Source organism: Felis catus, chromosome B4, assembly GCF_018350175.1.
Source record: "Felis catus isolate Fca126 chromosome B4, F.catus_Fca126_mat1.0, whole genome shotgun sequence".
Classification (NCBI taxonomy): domain Eukaryota; kingdom Metazoa; phylum Chordata; class Mammalia; order Carnivora; family Felidae; genus Felis; species Felis catus.
Genome location: NC_058374.1, coordinates 89,701,035 through 89,714,902, shown reverse-complemented (window position 1 = coordinate 89,714,902; position 13,868 = coordinate 89,701,035). Strand labels below are relative to the sequence as shown.

At 42.3% G+C, this 13,868-nt stretch overlaps 1 protein-coding gene and 1 long non-coding RNA gene across 8 annotated transcripts in view; one reads left to right on the top strand and one right to left on the bottom strand.

The window, feature by feature from the left end:
- Nucleotides 1-1,673: 1,673 nt before the first annotated feature.
- The window catches only part of CB4H12orf56 (chromosome B4 C12orf56 homolog), a 114,597-nt gene continuing 102,402 nt past the window's right edge, over nucleotides 1,674-13,868 (top strand). For 2 of the 6 annotated variants that reach the window (XM_023257191.2, XM_023257189.2), the window contains exon 1: nucleotides 1,674-2,268. In XM_023257191.2, the coding sequence (XP_023112959.2) occupies nucleotides 1,798-2,268 (471 nt within the window). In that variant the 5' untranslated portion in view covers nucleotides 1,674-1,797. The remainder of the gene's footprint in view (nucleotides 2,269-13,868) is intronic. The other 4 variants (XM_023257187.2, XM_023257186.2, XM_023257190.2 and 1 more) reach the window with 2 other exon arrangements.
- LOC111561382 overlaps nucleotides 5,029-13,868 on the bottom strand; it is a 114,709-nt gene continuing 105,869 nt past the window's right edge. Inside the window, exons 6-7 of one of the 2 annotated variants that reach the window (XR_002743921.2) lie at nucleotides 9,733-10,042; nucleotides 5,029-6,633 (exon numbers count right to left, since the gene is read on the bottom strand). This is a non-coding gene — a long non-coding RNA (uncharacterized LOC111561382). Of the gene's footprint in view, nucleotides 6,634-8,659; nucleotides 10,043-13,868 lie in introns of those variants that run through there. The other variant, XR_006600828.1, reaches the window with a different exon arrangement.

The following is a 13,868-nucleotide window of genomic DNA, read 5'->3' as shown; positions in this document are numbered from 1 at the left end:
GCTGTAATCCAGTCCTCCCGACTCCAAAACTAGTGATCTTTCCCCTCTCTTAACCCCGTTTCCTGCAATCTGAACTTTGTCGTTTCCTTGGCAACAGTATAGAACCCTAAGTGCCTGGAAACCATGATACTGCCTTTTCTGTGTACAACCAACTCAAAAGTTCCACTGAGGTCACCTTAACCCTTGATCCTTTTGTCAGAATCCCTTCTTCATGTGCGTACCTTCATGTCTGTTAAGTCTAAGAGCCCCTGTCATCAAAAGTGCATTTATGATGGGTCTCTCGGCAGATAGATCAGGTATGCTGTCTTTTCTAGTTCTGGTGCAGTCACTCCGTTTCTGTTAGTCCTGAGGACGCAGCAGAAGCCTGACAAACACCAAACAGCAGGTGGCAGTGAGGGCTTTTCCCCTACTTGGGCCTCACATTTCACTTGCCATGTGGTCATTTGCCTCTGAACACTCTTGTGAGGCAACTATTTGGCAAAGGTAAAAGGCCTTTGCCTTCTGTTGGTTTGCGGCGACAAATTGTTCAGAGTGGTTTAGATAGGGAGTGGTCTTTATTTTAGATGAAACAGCCATGCTTCTGGGGTTCCCTTTTTACCCAGCTATGAAGTTATGAAGGTTCCGACAGATGTACGAACAGATTCTAAGAAAACTTGGAACGCTAGCTAGGTCGTTTATGATTTTGTCAGCAGGTGGCACTTCTCTCCTTAGGCACTAAACACAACCTCTCCAATAAAAGAAATACTGTTTTCTTTTGTTTTGTTTTGCTGCTAACCTCAGACTTGGTTAGCCACCCAACCATTTCTCCTCCGTTCCTTTTTTGCAGTGATTTAGTCCACAATATCTGTGTATTTTAATTCGTTTATACTTTTTCGAAAAAAGACATGAAGTTGCTTACAGCATATAGTATACAACAGTAAAATACGAGGAGGAGAACATGAACTGCAATAAAGAATATACAATTTGATTCTGAGTTGTTGGTGGCTGGAACAAAAATACACATAAATGTGTATCATTTCTTTGGGTTAATGGGCAGGGAGAGAGAATGACTTCCCCAGAACTTGAAATTAAAATGAAAGTTACTACCTAGGGTTATGAGAGGCAGGTGTCTGCTATGCCCTTCTCATCTCACTAACCTAAACCGGTAAGTGATCTGTAAAAACGACTCAGTACTTTTACTGTCATGCGGCTTCAAGGCTGGGCAATCAGCATTCCTTAACCCCTCGTGTTCCATTTCCTTAAATGCAGGCCTCACCCATTCATTTATCCTACACAGACCGGGCTCCGCCGGTCTACGGGGCTTTGTCCCTGGACACGGGGAACACAAGCATCCCCATTAGGCTCTGGCGTGCCAAATTAACGTATAGGATTTACTTCAGAGAGAGAGCTTTCAATTAGTTGGACAGAAAAGGTGTGTGTTTATACTCATGAAACACTAGAGGACTGTATCAGGCAATGTTATAAGCAAATACTAAATCCGTGTGGTTGCTCTGAAGAGCGTCCTAGGGGTGTTCTGCCTGTTAAAAAAATAAATCGGTAAATTTCCTCTCGTTTCTAACAGAAGAGCAGTTTAAACTTGTGGATTCCATCATCAGCACAGTCTGTTAGGAACGGCGCGGTCCTCCAGAGCTGGGGCAGGCTGTGGGGAGGGGGGGGGGGTTGGTTCGGGCTGCCGTGAGTAGAGGGCGAAGAGAGTCGCTAAATATCCGCCCCGCAGCCCCCGGGGATGCGTGATGATGATTCACCTGAAGGACCAGCGTCTCGCCCGGTCCATTGTTGTCTGAGGTTGGCACGAGGATGGGCGGGAGGCGGGGCCGGGGGGGGTGCTCCCGGGAGCCAGGCCCCGGGGTCGCGCCCCGAAGTTGGGGGCCCCACGCACTGCGCCCGGGGGAGGTGGCCGCAGCAGGGCGGGCGGCTTTGTGGCGCGCGCGGGTTCCACCGCAGGCGGCGCGGAGGCGGGGCCCTGCACAGGCGTCAGCCAACTCCCCGCTTTCCGCCGGGCCGCGGCCGCCGCACATGGCCGGCTCCGCAAGGGCCGGCTTTCCTGCGCACACGAATAGCCGCCTGGACGCGTTCCTGCGGAGGCGGCTGCCGCCCGAGGTCTACGACGCCATCCGCGCCTACGAGCCGTGCATCGTGGTGTCCGACTCGGAGAAGCACACCTTCAAGTACGTGGTCCTCAGCGATCGGCTCATCTACCTGACCGAGAACCCGCCCAAGTCTATACGGCGAGCAGTGGCGCTGCGGGACGTCGTGGCCATTGACCTGGTGAGGAGCGCGGGCGGGCAGGCGGGCTCGCGGGAATCCCTTCTTGGGTACCTCCCCCCCAGGTTCCAGGCCTGCCGCACGCGGGAAGAGGAGGGGAAGGCAGACCTTCCCTATCCCCCTCTGGACTCCCGTACTTTTCTTTAACTTACTTCGGGACGAGCAGCCACACAGGAAAACGGTGGATTGCTGTATGGACTCCGAATAAAAATGCCCTGCCCATTCTCATCGTGTGTACCGGTCAGCCCTTGTACCCCCAAATAGGGATACAGGTTTGAGAACATAGCCCCCTATCAAAAATACGCTTTAAAGTCATTTTTTTTTTTTCATTAAGCATCTAGCCTGTGCCAGGCACTTGTTCTAGACACTGAGGATGCACAAAGGAAATAGGGCCCCTTCCTAGAAACTGTTGTGGGAGAGATAAAAAGCCAAAACCAATGCAAATAAATGCAGTGTGCTAAGTACTTTATGCCTTGTTTATGTTTTTTATCAGCAGTGTTTAGAGCGTGTTAGGTGCTCAGTATGAATAAGTGAATGGATGAATGAATGAATGAATGAATGAAAGAGATGTGCACAGGATGCCCGGCAATCTCACACAGGTCACTTGATCCAAGCTGGGCCCAGGCCATGCTGGGAAAACTTCTCGCAGAAGATACAATCTGGCACAGCCAGCCCTTGTCCCAGTTTTAGTGTTCTGCTACTGTATCCCTTCCCTCCAGGAATAGATATACCTTATAAATCAACAAAAGATTGTAAGCAGTCTCCTCTCCAATTACTGTTTCCCCCCCCTTGGCTCCCTTTATCTCAGCTGCTCTCCAGGTGTGTTCTTTTTTCCACTGGGGACAAGTGTCTAGCCTAGTTTTCCCCCCCACCCCCCACCCCCTTGTCTGAGTCTCTGCATCACCCAAGGGAGAAGTTGGTGAACTCTTAATGGGGCTGTTTTGCAAAGACAATCCTAGTTTGTTTGGAACACATCTGTAAAAAAAGGATAAAATTAACTGAGAAAAAAAAAAAAGCTTTCTTTTTTTTCTTTTTAAAATAGCCCTGTGGGCTAATATCACTGTGCAAATTTATTTGTTTTTTTTTTTTTTTTGAGTAAAAGTTTGAAGCAAAACTGCCTTCTTCCTTACTACCACTATTTTCATTCTCTTGAACTAAAATTTAAAAAATTAATTTCCTTTACCAAATGTCTTTAAAACATTAAATGCTCAGCTTTGAATACTGTCTGCAGTGTAAACATTTATTGTTTTGACAAAATGTAATGATTTTAGGATATTGTGACTCTCCCCAACAAGAAATATAGTATATATATTTCAGTAGTTGCTATAAATCTTTCTTTTTGAGCTGTTAGAATCTGAAAAGTGCAATAAAGTTCCCTAGGCCTCCAAGCCAAGAATCCTACAAAAAGGCATACCAATTTATTTGGTCATGCTTTATGTACATAATTTACCTTTCAGGCTTATAGAAGAATGTGTAATGTCTATAAAGGTGCTGAACAGATCTATGATTTTAGCACTGCTGACAGATTGAAGGTCCATCTTGCACGATATAGTTTAACTGCGGTTAAAGTTGTGGTAGGCAGAATATCGCTGGAACCTGTCAATATGTTTCATTACATGGCAAAGAGGAGTTAAAAGTTGCAGATGCAATTAAGGTTGCCTGCTATCAGATGACTTTCAAATAGGGAGACTGGGGCATCTGGGTGGCTCAGCCAGTTGAGCATCTGGCTTCAGCTCCGGTCATGATCTCAGGGCTTGGGAGTTCAAGCCCCGCATGGGGCTCTCTGCTGTCAGTGCAGGGCCCGCTTCGGATCCTCTGGTGTCCCCTGTCTCTGCCCCTCCCCCACTTGTTCTTTCTCTCTATAAATAAATAAACAAATAAATAAGGATATTAAAAAAAACCCAAACGTGTCCAATAAAAAGCAAAAAAAAAAAAAAAAAAGAAGCCTACACAAACAAATAAAATAGGGAGATTATTTTGGATTATCTGAGTGGGCCCAATGTAATCACAAATCCTTCAAAGTGGAAAAGGGGGGCAGAAAGAGGCAGGCAGAGCACTGCAGCAAAGAGACTAGTGGTTCTGAAGGAGGAAGGAGCCAGGAGACAAGGAATGTGGACAGCCTCTAGAAGCTGGAAAGGGCCCGGAAACAGGTTTTCTCCTGGAGCCTCCAGAAGGAATGCCGTCCTCCCAACACCTTGAGTTTAGCCCAGTGAGACCCATTTTGGACCTCTGACCCCTAGAACTATGAGAGAATAAATCTGTGGTGTTTAATGCCACAGAGTTTATGGTAATATGTTACAACAGCAAATGAATACAGAATTGTTTTCCTCTTAATATTTTTTAAAAACGGGTAATCATTTTTTAAAAGTATTGTTTCAGTGAGAAATATAATCATGCCAAGTACAAATGCCTTCACGATCCCTTCTTCTGAGGTTTTATAAGATAATTCTAGGGTTATTATAGTTCAGTGGCTTGCACAGCTTCACAGGGTGTATGAAAAATGGGTGTCAGTCACAGAGTTGCTTTCTCTAACACCAATTACTGGCCACAGATGTAGCTGACTAATCGTCCCTCTATGAACATTAAGTCCGAACTTAATACCATAATATAGAGAATTTTCCTGGTTTCTGTCTTATATCTCATATAGTCATCTCCTATCCGTGCTAAGTCAGTAGTTTCTTAAATCACATGATTTCGGTGCCAGGCACCTTTGTTTCTTAGAACTGGTTTCTCCTTCCTTGAAAGATAAACTGTTTAATCTCCTTTTTTTTTTTTTTTTTTTTTTTTTTTTTTACTAGGGTGCTGTCCTCTAGGGCCAACTCTTTAGACATCCTTTTCCATTCTCAAAGGCTTTCTCATTTTACTGTAAAAGTTTGTCTTGTTATTTAACTTTCAATTGGCTCAGGTTTCCATTCTGCCTTTGTTCTAGCTGTCACAGCAGTAAACTCCCAAGCAAACCAGTCCTTTATGCCTCTGGGCCCCAGCCTTCTTCCCATGTTCAGTCAGATTCCTCATTTAGTTCATGTCTCATGTTACAGTTACACCTCAGAAAAAAATTTGCAAATAAAATTCCATTTTCTCTCCTAAAGAAAAAAAACGGAGGGGCACATGAGTAGCTCATTCAGTTGTGCTTGATTTCAGCTCAGATCATGATCTCACGGTCCGTGAGTTTGAGCCCTGCATCAGGCTCTAAGCTGATAGCATGGAGCCTGCTTGGGATTCTCTGTCTCTCTCTGCTCCTCCTCCCACGGCCTCTCTCTTCTCTCTCAGAAATAAATAAATAGACATTAAAAAATGTTGAGGGTAACAGCAGCAAAAAGTTACACCAGAACTTGGATTGGATACAAATGAGATTTCCCTTCCAGCAAACATGTGCTTAAAATCCACCCGGAGATCTCAAGTGTTTGATATGGTCCATGTCCTAAAAGAGAGTTTCTAAGGTTGCTTGGGTGGAGCTTTTATAAAAAGGCTGACGTTTTCTTTAAAAGTTCCTTTTGGGGGGTGCCTGGGTAGCTCAGTCAGTTAAGCATCTGACTTCAGCCCAGGTCATGATCTCAAGGTTCGTGAGTTCGAGCCCCGCGTTGGGCTCTGTGCTGACAGCTAAGAGCCCGGAGCCTGCTTCAGATTCTGTCTCCCTCGCTCTCTGCCTCTCCCCCACTCTTTCAAAAGTTGCTTTTGGAAGATACTCTACAGTTCTGCTCTTGTTGTGGGCATCAAAACACTTCTTCAAGCTCTTTCAAGATTAAGCACATATTTTTCAAGTGTGAGAAGCAACTTTCCAGAAGTGAATTTCCTATGAATTCACTCTCCATCAAGGCCATCCCATCACCTACAGAGAAAAAAAAATCCGTCAACTCCAGCAGCCTTGCCTGTAGTCTCTCGCCTGTCTTCGTCTTTTCACTACCCTTCCCAGTGAATATGGCTCTCCAGTCGTCCCAGGCTCCGTGTGGCTTCCTCAACGGGCCACAAACGCACCTTTTACAGCCTGGCCTGCTTGCTTGTCTTGAACATTTTCTCCTCCTTCAAGGTTGTTCAGATCATCATATTTATAATTCTCCTCTTCCTCTCCTCCTTCTCTCTCTCCTTTTAAAATATGTAAAAACGGGCTCCTGGCTGGTTCCAGTGAGTAGAGCATGCTACTCTTGATGTTACATTCTTAGCTTGAAAAGAAACAGGTCGCAGGCTGTGCTGTAGAGGCCGCAGTAGTTTGCCAACTAATCCCTGCTTTCTCCACTAGTACGTTCACAGCCAACACATCTTCTAGGCTAAGCCCAAGTCATTCTTTCTCTGAGCTGTTTTTCCTCCTCTGTGCTGATGAGGGCAGGCCTTTTGGTCTGTTTTCTTCATTGCTGTATTTCTTTCTGCCTCCTAGATAGACCAGATGGTCAATACATATTTGTTAAATATTCAACATAATCTGTTTCTTCTGTTTCTGATTTGATGATCTGCAATATACATTGGGCATTTCATAATATATATATTTTTAAATGTTTATTTATTTATTGAGAGAGAGGGGGAGAATCCCAAGCAGGCTTGGTGTTGTCTGCACAGAGGCTGATGCGGGGCTCAATCCCAAGAACCGTGAGATATGTCCTGAGCCAAAATCAAGAGTTGGATGCTTGGGCGTCTAGGTGGCTCAGTCGGTTAAGCATCTGACTTCAGGTCATGATCTTGCAGTTCATGAGTTCGAGCCCCGCATCGGACTCTGTGCTGATAGTTCAGAGCCTGGAGCCTGTTTCACATTCTATGTCTCCCTCTCTCTGTCTGCCTCTCTCTCTCTCTCTCTCAAAAATAAATAAACATTAAAAAAAAAAGTTGGATGCTTAACCGACTGAGCCACCCAGATGCCCCTAATAATACATTTTTATTTTTATTCAGGTTTTGCTGTCTACCTGTATAGACATGGTCCAGTTATTTAACATCTACTCTGTGCCTTCCTTAGATTGTTTTTTTTAATATATGAAATTTATTGTCAAATTGGTTTCCATACAACACACAGTGCTCATTCAATACCCATCACCTACCCTACCCTCCCTCCCACCCCCCATCAACCCTCAGTTTGTTCTGTTTTTAAGAGTCTCTTATGCTTTGGTTCTCTCCCACTCTAACCTCTTTTTTTTTTTTCCTTCCCCTCCCCCATGGGTTTCTGTTAAGTCTCTCAGGATCCACATAGAGGTGAAACCATATGGTATCTGTCTTTCTCTGTATGGCTTATTTCACTTCGCATCACACTCTCCAGTTCCATCCATGTTGCTACAAAAGGCCATATTTTGTTCTTTCTCATTGCCACGTAGTACTCCTTGTGTATATAAACCACAATTTCTTTATCCATTCGTCAGTTGATGGACATTTAGGCTCTTTCCACAATTTAGCTATTGTTGAGAGTGCTGTTATAAACATTGAGGTACAAGTGCCCCTCTGCATCAGCACTCCTGTATCCCTTGGGTAAATTCCTAGCAGTGCTATTGCTGGGTCATAGGGTAGGTCTATTTTTAATTTTCTGAGGAACCTCCACACTGCTTTCCAGAGCGGCTGCACCAATTTGCATTCCCACCAACAGTGCAAGAGGGTTCCCGTTTCTCCACATCCTCTCCAGCATCTATAGTCTCCTGATTTGTTCATTTTGGCCACTCTGACTGGCGTGAGGTGATACCTTAGATTGTTTTTGAGAGGATTAAATTAAATAAATGTAACTCACTTAAAACAGTACTTGGCGCAGGTAACAGCCACATACGTGTTATTACTGATAATCTTTATTCACATATATTAAGTCTGTTAGGTTCACTATGAGTCTGTAAGATAGATATTATCTTCTCTTTTCATATTAGGGCACTTGACTTTAGAAGATTTAATAAGTTTGGAAAGAAAATAAGTTTGAGCATTGATTATATATTAGGTGTTTACAATTTTGTTTATTATTTAGAGAGAGAGATAGAGTGTGAGTGGGGGAGGGGCAGAGACAGAGGGAGACAGAATCTGAAGCAGGCTCCAGGCTCTGAGCTGTTAGGCTCAGAACCTAACGTTGGGCTCAAACTCACTAATCGTGAAATCATGACCTGAGCCAAAGTTGGATGCTTAACCGACTGAGCCACCGAGGCGCCCCTGTATTAGGTGTTTAAATATACTGTCTTGTTTATTCTTCTTGAAAATCTGTCCTGTAGGTATGTCGAGTTTAACGTATTCAAAAACAGAATTCCTGATCTCTACCCCTAAATTTGTTCCTTCCTTGGCTTTCCTTATTTTAGGAAATAACATCATCTACCAGCCTTAATTCTTTCACTCCCTACATCCAACAATCACTATACCCTCTTGATTTGTGTAGAGGAGGAAAAAGTTTCCCTTGACCCTCTCAGGGTCCCTGGCTGAGTCTGAAAATTAAACTGACAAAGACAGATTAACAGGAGAAATGCCTACACATTTATTTCATATAAATTTTACATGATATGGGAGCCTCTATAAAGGTAACAAAGACCTGAAGAGATAGGTGAATCTGTGTGTGTTTAATATTAGGATAAAGAAAAAAAAAAATGGGATAGCACAAAAAAGGGGGTATGACTAAGGATAATAACCTAGGGAAAACTGGCAAGGTCTGTTTGTTTGGATTTCTTTCTCTCAGTGTCCTTCTCTGGGTATAGGGAGGGCACCTCTCCCATGAGGGTCTTATGACCTGCTTCAAGGGAGCAGGGTGGAAAAAGATCAGAGAGAGTTTCCTGCATCTGCTGTTTTCTCAAATTCCTTCAGCTCAAAATATTCAGTATACCAGGGTGCCATATTTTGGGATAGTATGTTCTGATCCTTGTCACTTCTCTTCCAAAATATATCCGGCCAGGACCTTTCTTACCTTTTTTACTTCTGCCACTTGTGCAGTCCCTTACCTCAACTATTGAAATTACCTCCAAACTCATTCCTCTTCATCTAGCAGTTGGGATGATCTTTTTAAACATGAGGTGTGAATTAAGTTATATCACTCTTCTTCTTTGTATTGCCTATAAAAGCCTCCATGATATGACCCCTCTATCTCTGACTCATCTCCAACTCTTCCCTGAGCTCTTTTTGCTCTTCCTTCTTGCCTCAGGGACTTTGCACGTGCCATCCTATCTGGAACACTTCCTCCAGATCTTCGGAGAGTTGGTTCCTTCTTGCCAGTCATGTTTCCAAATTCAGTTTCACCTTCACAGGGATGCCTCTGATGACCCCTCAATCTAGAGTACCACTCCCCATCACACTTACCACATCTGTTTGTTTCAAAGCACTTAACATTACTGGCATTATAAGATTAATCTGTTTGATGACTGATTATTGTCCATCCCCCATAGTAAATGCAAGCTCCATGAGACCTTGTCTGTCTTGTTCATCCCTGGGTCACTGTGCATTATGTTGCCTGACACATAGAAGATGGTCAAAAACTATCTGTCAATGGGAAGAACTGGAAGAGTAAATGGATGCTCAGGTACATCATAAGTTTACCTCTCAGAGGGAAAGATCCTATTTCCTTATTCCAAGTGTTGAGGGACCCTGGAGACTTGACAACTCATCACACATAGGCAGTTAGCGGAACAGCCAGGGCAAAGTCTCAGAGGGTCTCCTGATGCTCAGGTTCAGCTTTTTTCATGCTTCCTTTGTGCTTGTATGAGATGATCTCTGTGTTGTTTACCTGAGTCGTGCACGTTGGTAGTAAGAGTTACGGAAGATGAGACTATATTATGGATGCTTCTTTTCTTCTCTGGCTTTTTTTTTTTTTTTTTTTTGATTCATTTGCAGCCTTTCAAAAGTCTCACTGTGGAAGGAAGAAAGAGGTGGTAAACTCTAATCCATCTTTTTTTTTTTAAGTTGATTTATTTTGAGAGAAAGAGAGAGAGCACGAGCAGGGGAGGGGCAGAGAGAGAGAGGGAGAGAGAATCCCAAGCAGCAGAGCCCAACATGGGGCTCGAATTTATGAACTGTGAGATCATGACCTGAACCAAAATCAAGAGTTGGACACTTAACCAACTGAGGGCCACCTTTGGTTTCTTAATAGTTTGCACAAAATAGTTTAGATTTTGCATTCGAGTCTTGTTCTTGGTTTGTTTGAATATAAGGTCTATGCCAAACGTGGGGCTTGAACTCATGACCCTGAGACCACGATCTGCGTGTTCTACTGAATGAGCCAGGCAGGCACCCCTGCATTCAAGTCCTGAGAAACTTCATGAGGGTGTGCATTTTGTCAGTTTGATTCACTGATGTACCCCCCAGTGCCTAGAATGATAGTGTCTTGGTCGGGATAGCCTAGGTTAACTGCACTAACAAACAACCCCAAGGTCTTAGTGCTTTAACACAACATAAAGTCGATCTCATCCAAGTTACTTGTCCACTGTGGATTAGCTTCGTTTCAGTCACAAGATATGTGACACTTAGTCACCCATCTTAGTATCAGGGACTCCATCTCAGCATATGCTTGCTTAATCACCAGGCAGAGGGAAATTAACTTGGAAAATTATGTACTTATTTTTAAGCTTCTACCCAGAAGTGACACATGTAATTTCTCACATTTAGTAGCTAGAGTCAAGCACATGGCCCATGCCTATCTTAAAAGGGGGCAGGAAAACGTGATCCTACCATATATGCATTCCATGTGTCTGAAAGAGAGAAAAGGAGTATTTGAACAGCTCTAATGTCTACCTCAAATTGCTGACATTTTATTGAGTGCTTACTATATGCCACTCAACCTCTGTTCTAAGTACTTACCCTGGAACTTCTTTATCTTTACAACAACCCCACATAATATTGTATCTAGCTTTACCGATAAAGAACCTGAAGTACAGAGAACTTAGGCAACTTGCCCAAGGTCATCCTCTAAGTGGCAGAACCAGAATTTGCACTCTCGGAGTCAGCCTGCGGCATCCATGCTTCGATTCTCTAAGCTTTGATTCTCTGAGCTATACCTGCCTCGGTCATAGCAGGTCATTAAAAAAATAATAATAAGTTTTCACTGAATATCCAGAAGACTCTAAGCTTTTTGAAAAGAGAAACTCCATCTTACATTTTGCATCTTTGAGTTTTGCACTTTGCAGTAGCAACTCAGAAGTATCCATGATGAATTGAACTGGATAAATTAGAAACTAGATGCTCAACTGCCAAAAGCTTAGGGTGCGTTTACTCTCTGAAATTAAAGCTGAAAGAAGAAATCTGAATCGAGACTATGAAAACAAGACGAAGGGATAAGATAAATATAGAATTGTTCACAAAATTTTCAGAAACAAGAAAGAAGTACTATCACCTTTACTTCAATTGAAAAACAAAAAATAAGGGATCTCCCTTTGCATTTTAAAAGTAGTATTTTTTTTAATTTTTTTTTTTAACGTTTATTTATTTTTGAGACAGAGAGAGACAGAGCATGAACGGGGGAGGGTCAGAGAGAGGGAGACACAGAATCCGAAACAGGCTCCAGGCTCTGAGCTGTCAGCACAGAGCCTGACGCGGGGCTAGAACTCACGGACCGTGAGATCGTGACCTGAGCCGAAGTCGGCCGCTTAACCGACTGAGCCACCCAGGCGTCCCTAAAAGTAGTATTTTAATAAAAGTAAGAGAAATCAGTAATCAGTTGCACATATAAATATGGCTCCAAATGATGTAGATACATTCATGAATGATGTATTATTCTTAGAGGTGGTCAAAGAAGTTAGAGATATTTTCACATAAAGCCTTATTCATTTGAGATAACACAAAAGAGCATTCTCTTCTCTCCCCAAATGCCCCTTGCTGCCATCATCAGAGACAAATACCATGCTGAGTAGGCCATGAATCTAGCCAGTATTGCATTACTGAGGTTCTTAGGAAGAATCAAAGGTCATTAACTGTAATAGATATCTATTGGCTATGCACTAATGTGTTAGCCTTGTGTCAAACACTTTAAGTCTTATTTAATCTTATTAACTCTATGAGGAAGATGATATTGTCTTTTTTTCCCCCCGGATGATAAAATGGAGGCAGACAAATATATATATATATATATATATATATATATATATATATATATATTTAAATATATATAATTAATATATATTTAAATATATATATAAATATATATAAATATATATAAATAAATATATAAAAATATATATAAATATATATAAATATATATATATTTAAATATATATATATTTATATATATTTAAATATATATATATATTTAAAATTTTTTTTTAACATTTATTTATTTTTGAGACAGAGAGAGAGAGCATGAACAGGGGAGGGTCAGAGAAAGAGGGAGACACAGAATCTGAAACAGGCTCCAGGCTCTGAGCTGTCAGCACAGAGCCTGACACGGGGCTTGAACTCACGGACCGCGAAATCATGACCTGAGCCGAAGTCGGACGCTTAACCGACTGAGCCACCCAGGTGCCCCAAAGGGGAAATATTTGCACAAGGTCATATTCAGAAAACATTGGAGCTGGAATGTAAATTCAGGTCTTTTGACCTTACAGCCAGCATTCTTGAACCATTATGCACACAGTAACAACTGACTTTCTACAAATTCCTGCTTTCCAAATTCCTTCCTTTTCCTTCTTTCTTTCCTTCTTTCTTTCTTTCTTCCTTTAATTTTTTTAAATTGTAGTTAACATACAGTGCTATATTGGTTTCAGGAGAATTCAGTGATTCATCATTTACATCCAACTTCCAAATTGCTTTAGAAGTTTTTAGGTTTTGCAATAGAGACAACATGGTCACCTCAGTTTGCAGATTACCTGGTTCCTGGGCATTGGCTGTCAGGAAGGAGAGGATGAAGTTATAAATAAAACACCTTTTTCATTCCTCATACCACCCCTCTGTATTCAAGATTGTTGTCATTCAAAGCTCACACTGGTGTCATTGCTGTTTCTGACGCCGTTCAAGGACAGGTCTGGTTGCAAGACGCAGATGGATGTCGTATCCTCTTCACAGGGTCGAGCCTTGAAAGCTTTTTTCCTTTTAGTCTTAGCTGTGGCTCTTGTCCCAGAGACAATGATTTTTCAAGCCTAACACTGAAATAGTCTAGGGAGTCTCCAGTATTATGGGGCTGTGCCCAATTCTCCAAACTGGTAATTCTTTTTGGCATATGTGGGTGGATCATTCTTGCCAACAATATTCATAGATCCCAAAAAAAGCTCATCTACTTAGATGTCCTTAGGGATTGATACACTAAAGCCCAGGTAGAGTATAATGAAAAACAAAACAAAACAAAACAAAACAAAACAAAACAAAACAAACCCACCTGGTGGAGGCTGCAGTGAGTTTTTTAACTATGTCAGTGGAAGAATTTGCCAAATGTTAAATGTAAAAATAGCTTCTACTAAGGAATAAGTTTGTGTACAGCCTGACATAGGTAATTGCTAATGTGGTTTAATTTGAGGGAAATCCATTCAAGATATCTCCATACATTGATAGGCTATCTCATCAGTACCTTTAATCCTACCACTGGCCCTCCTTCAGATTTGCTCTGAAAATTTCTTGGAACAAGTAATTCATTAAATTGAAATTTGAGTGAATTAATTTATTACTTGCTTTCCTCCAGTTTTTGGAGACAGAGACGGGAGAGTTAGAGCTTGCTGTCAGAGAGGAAGTTAGGTCATCAAAGGACCATGGAA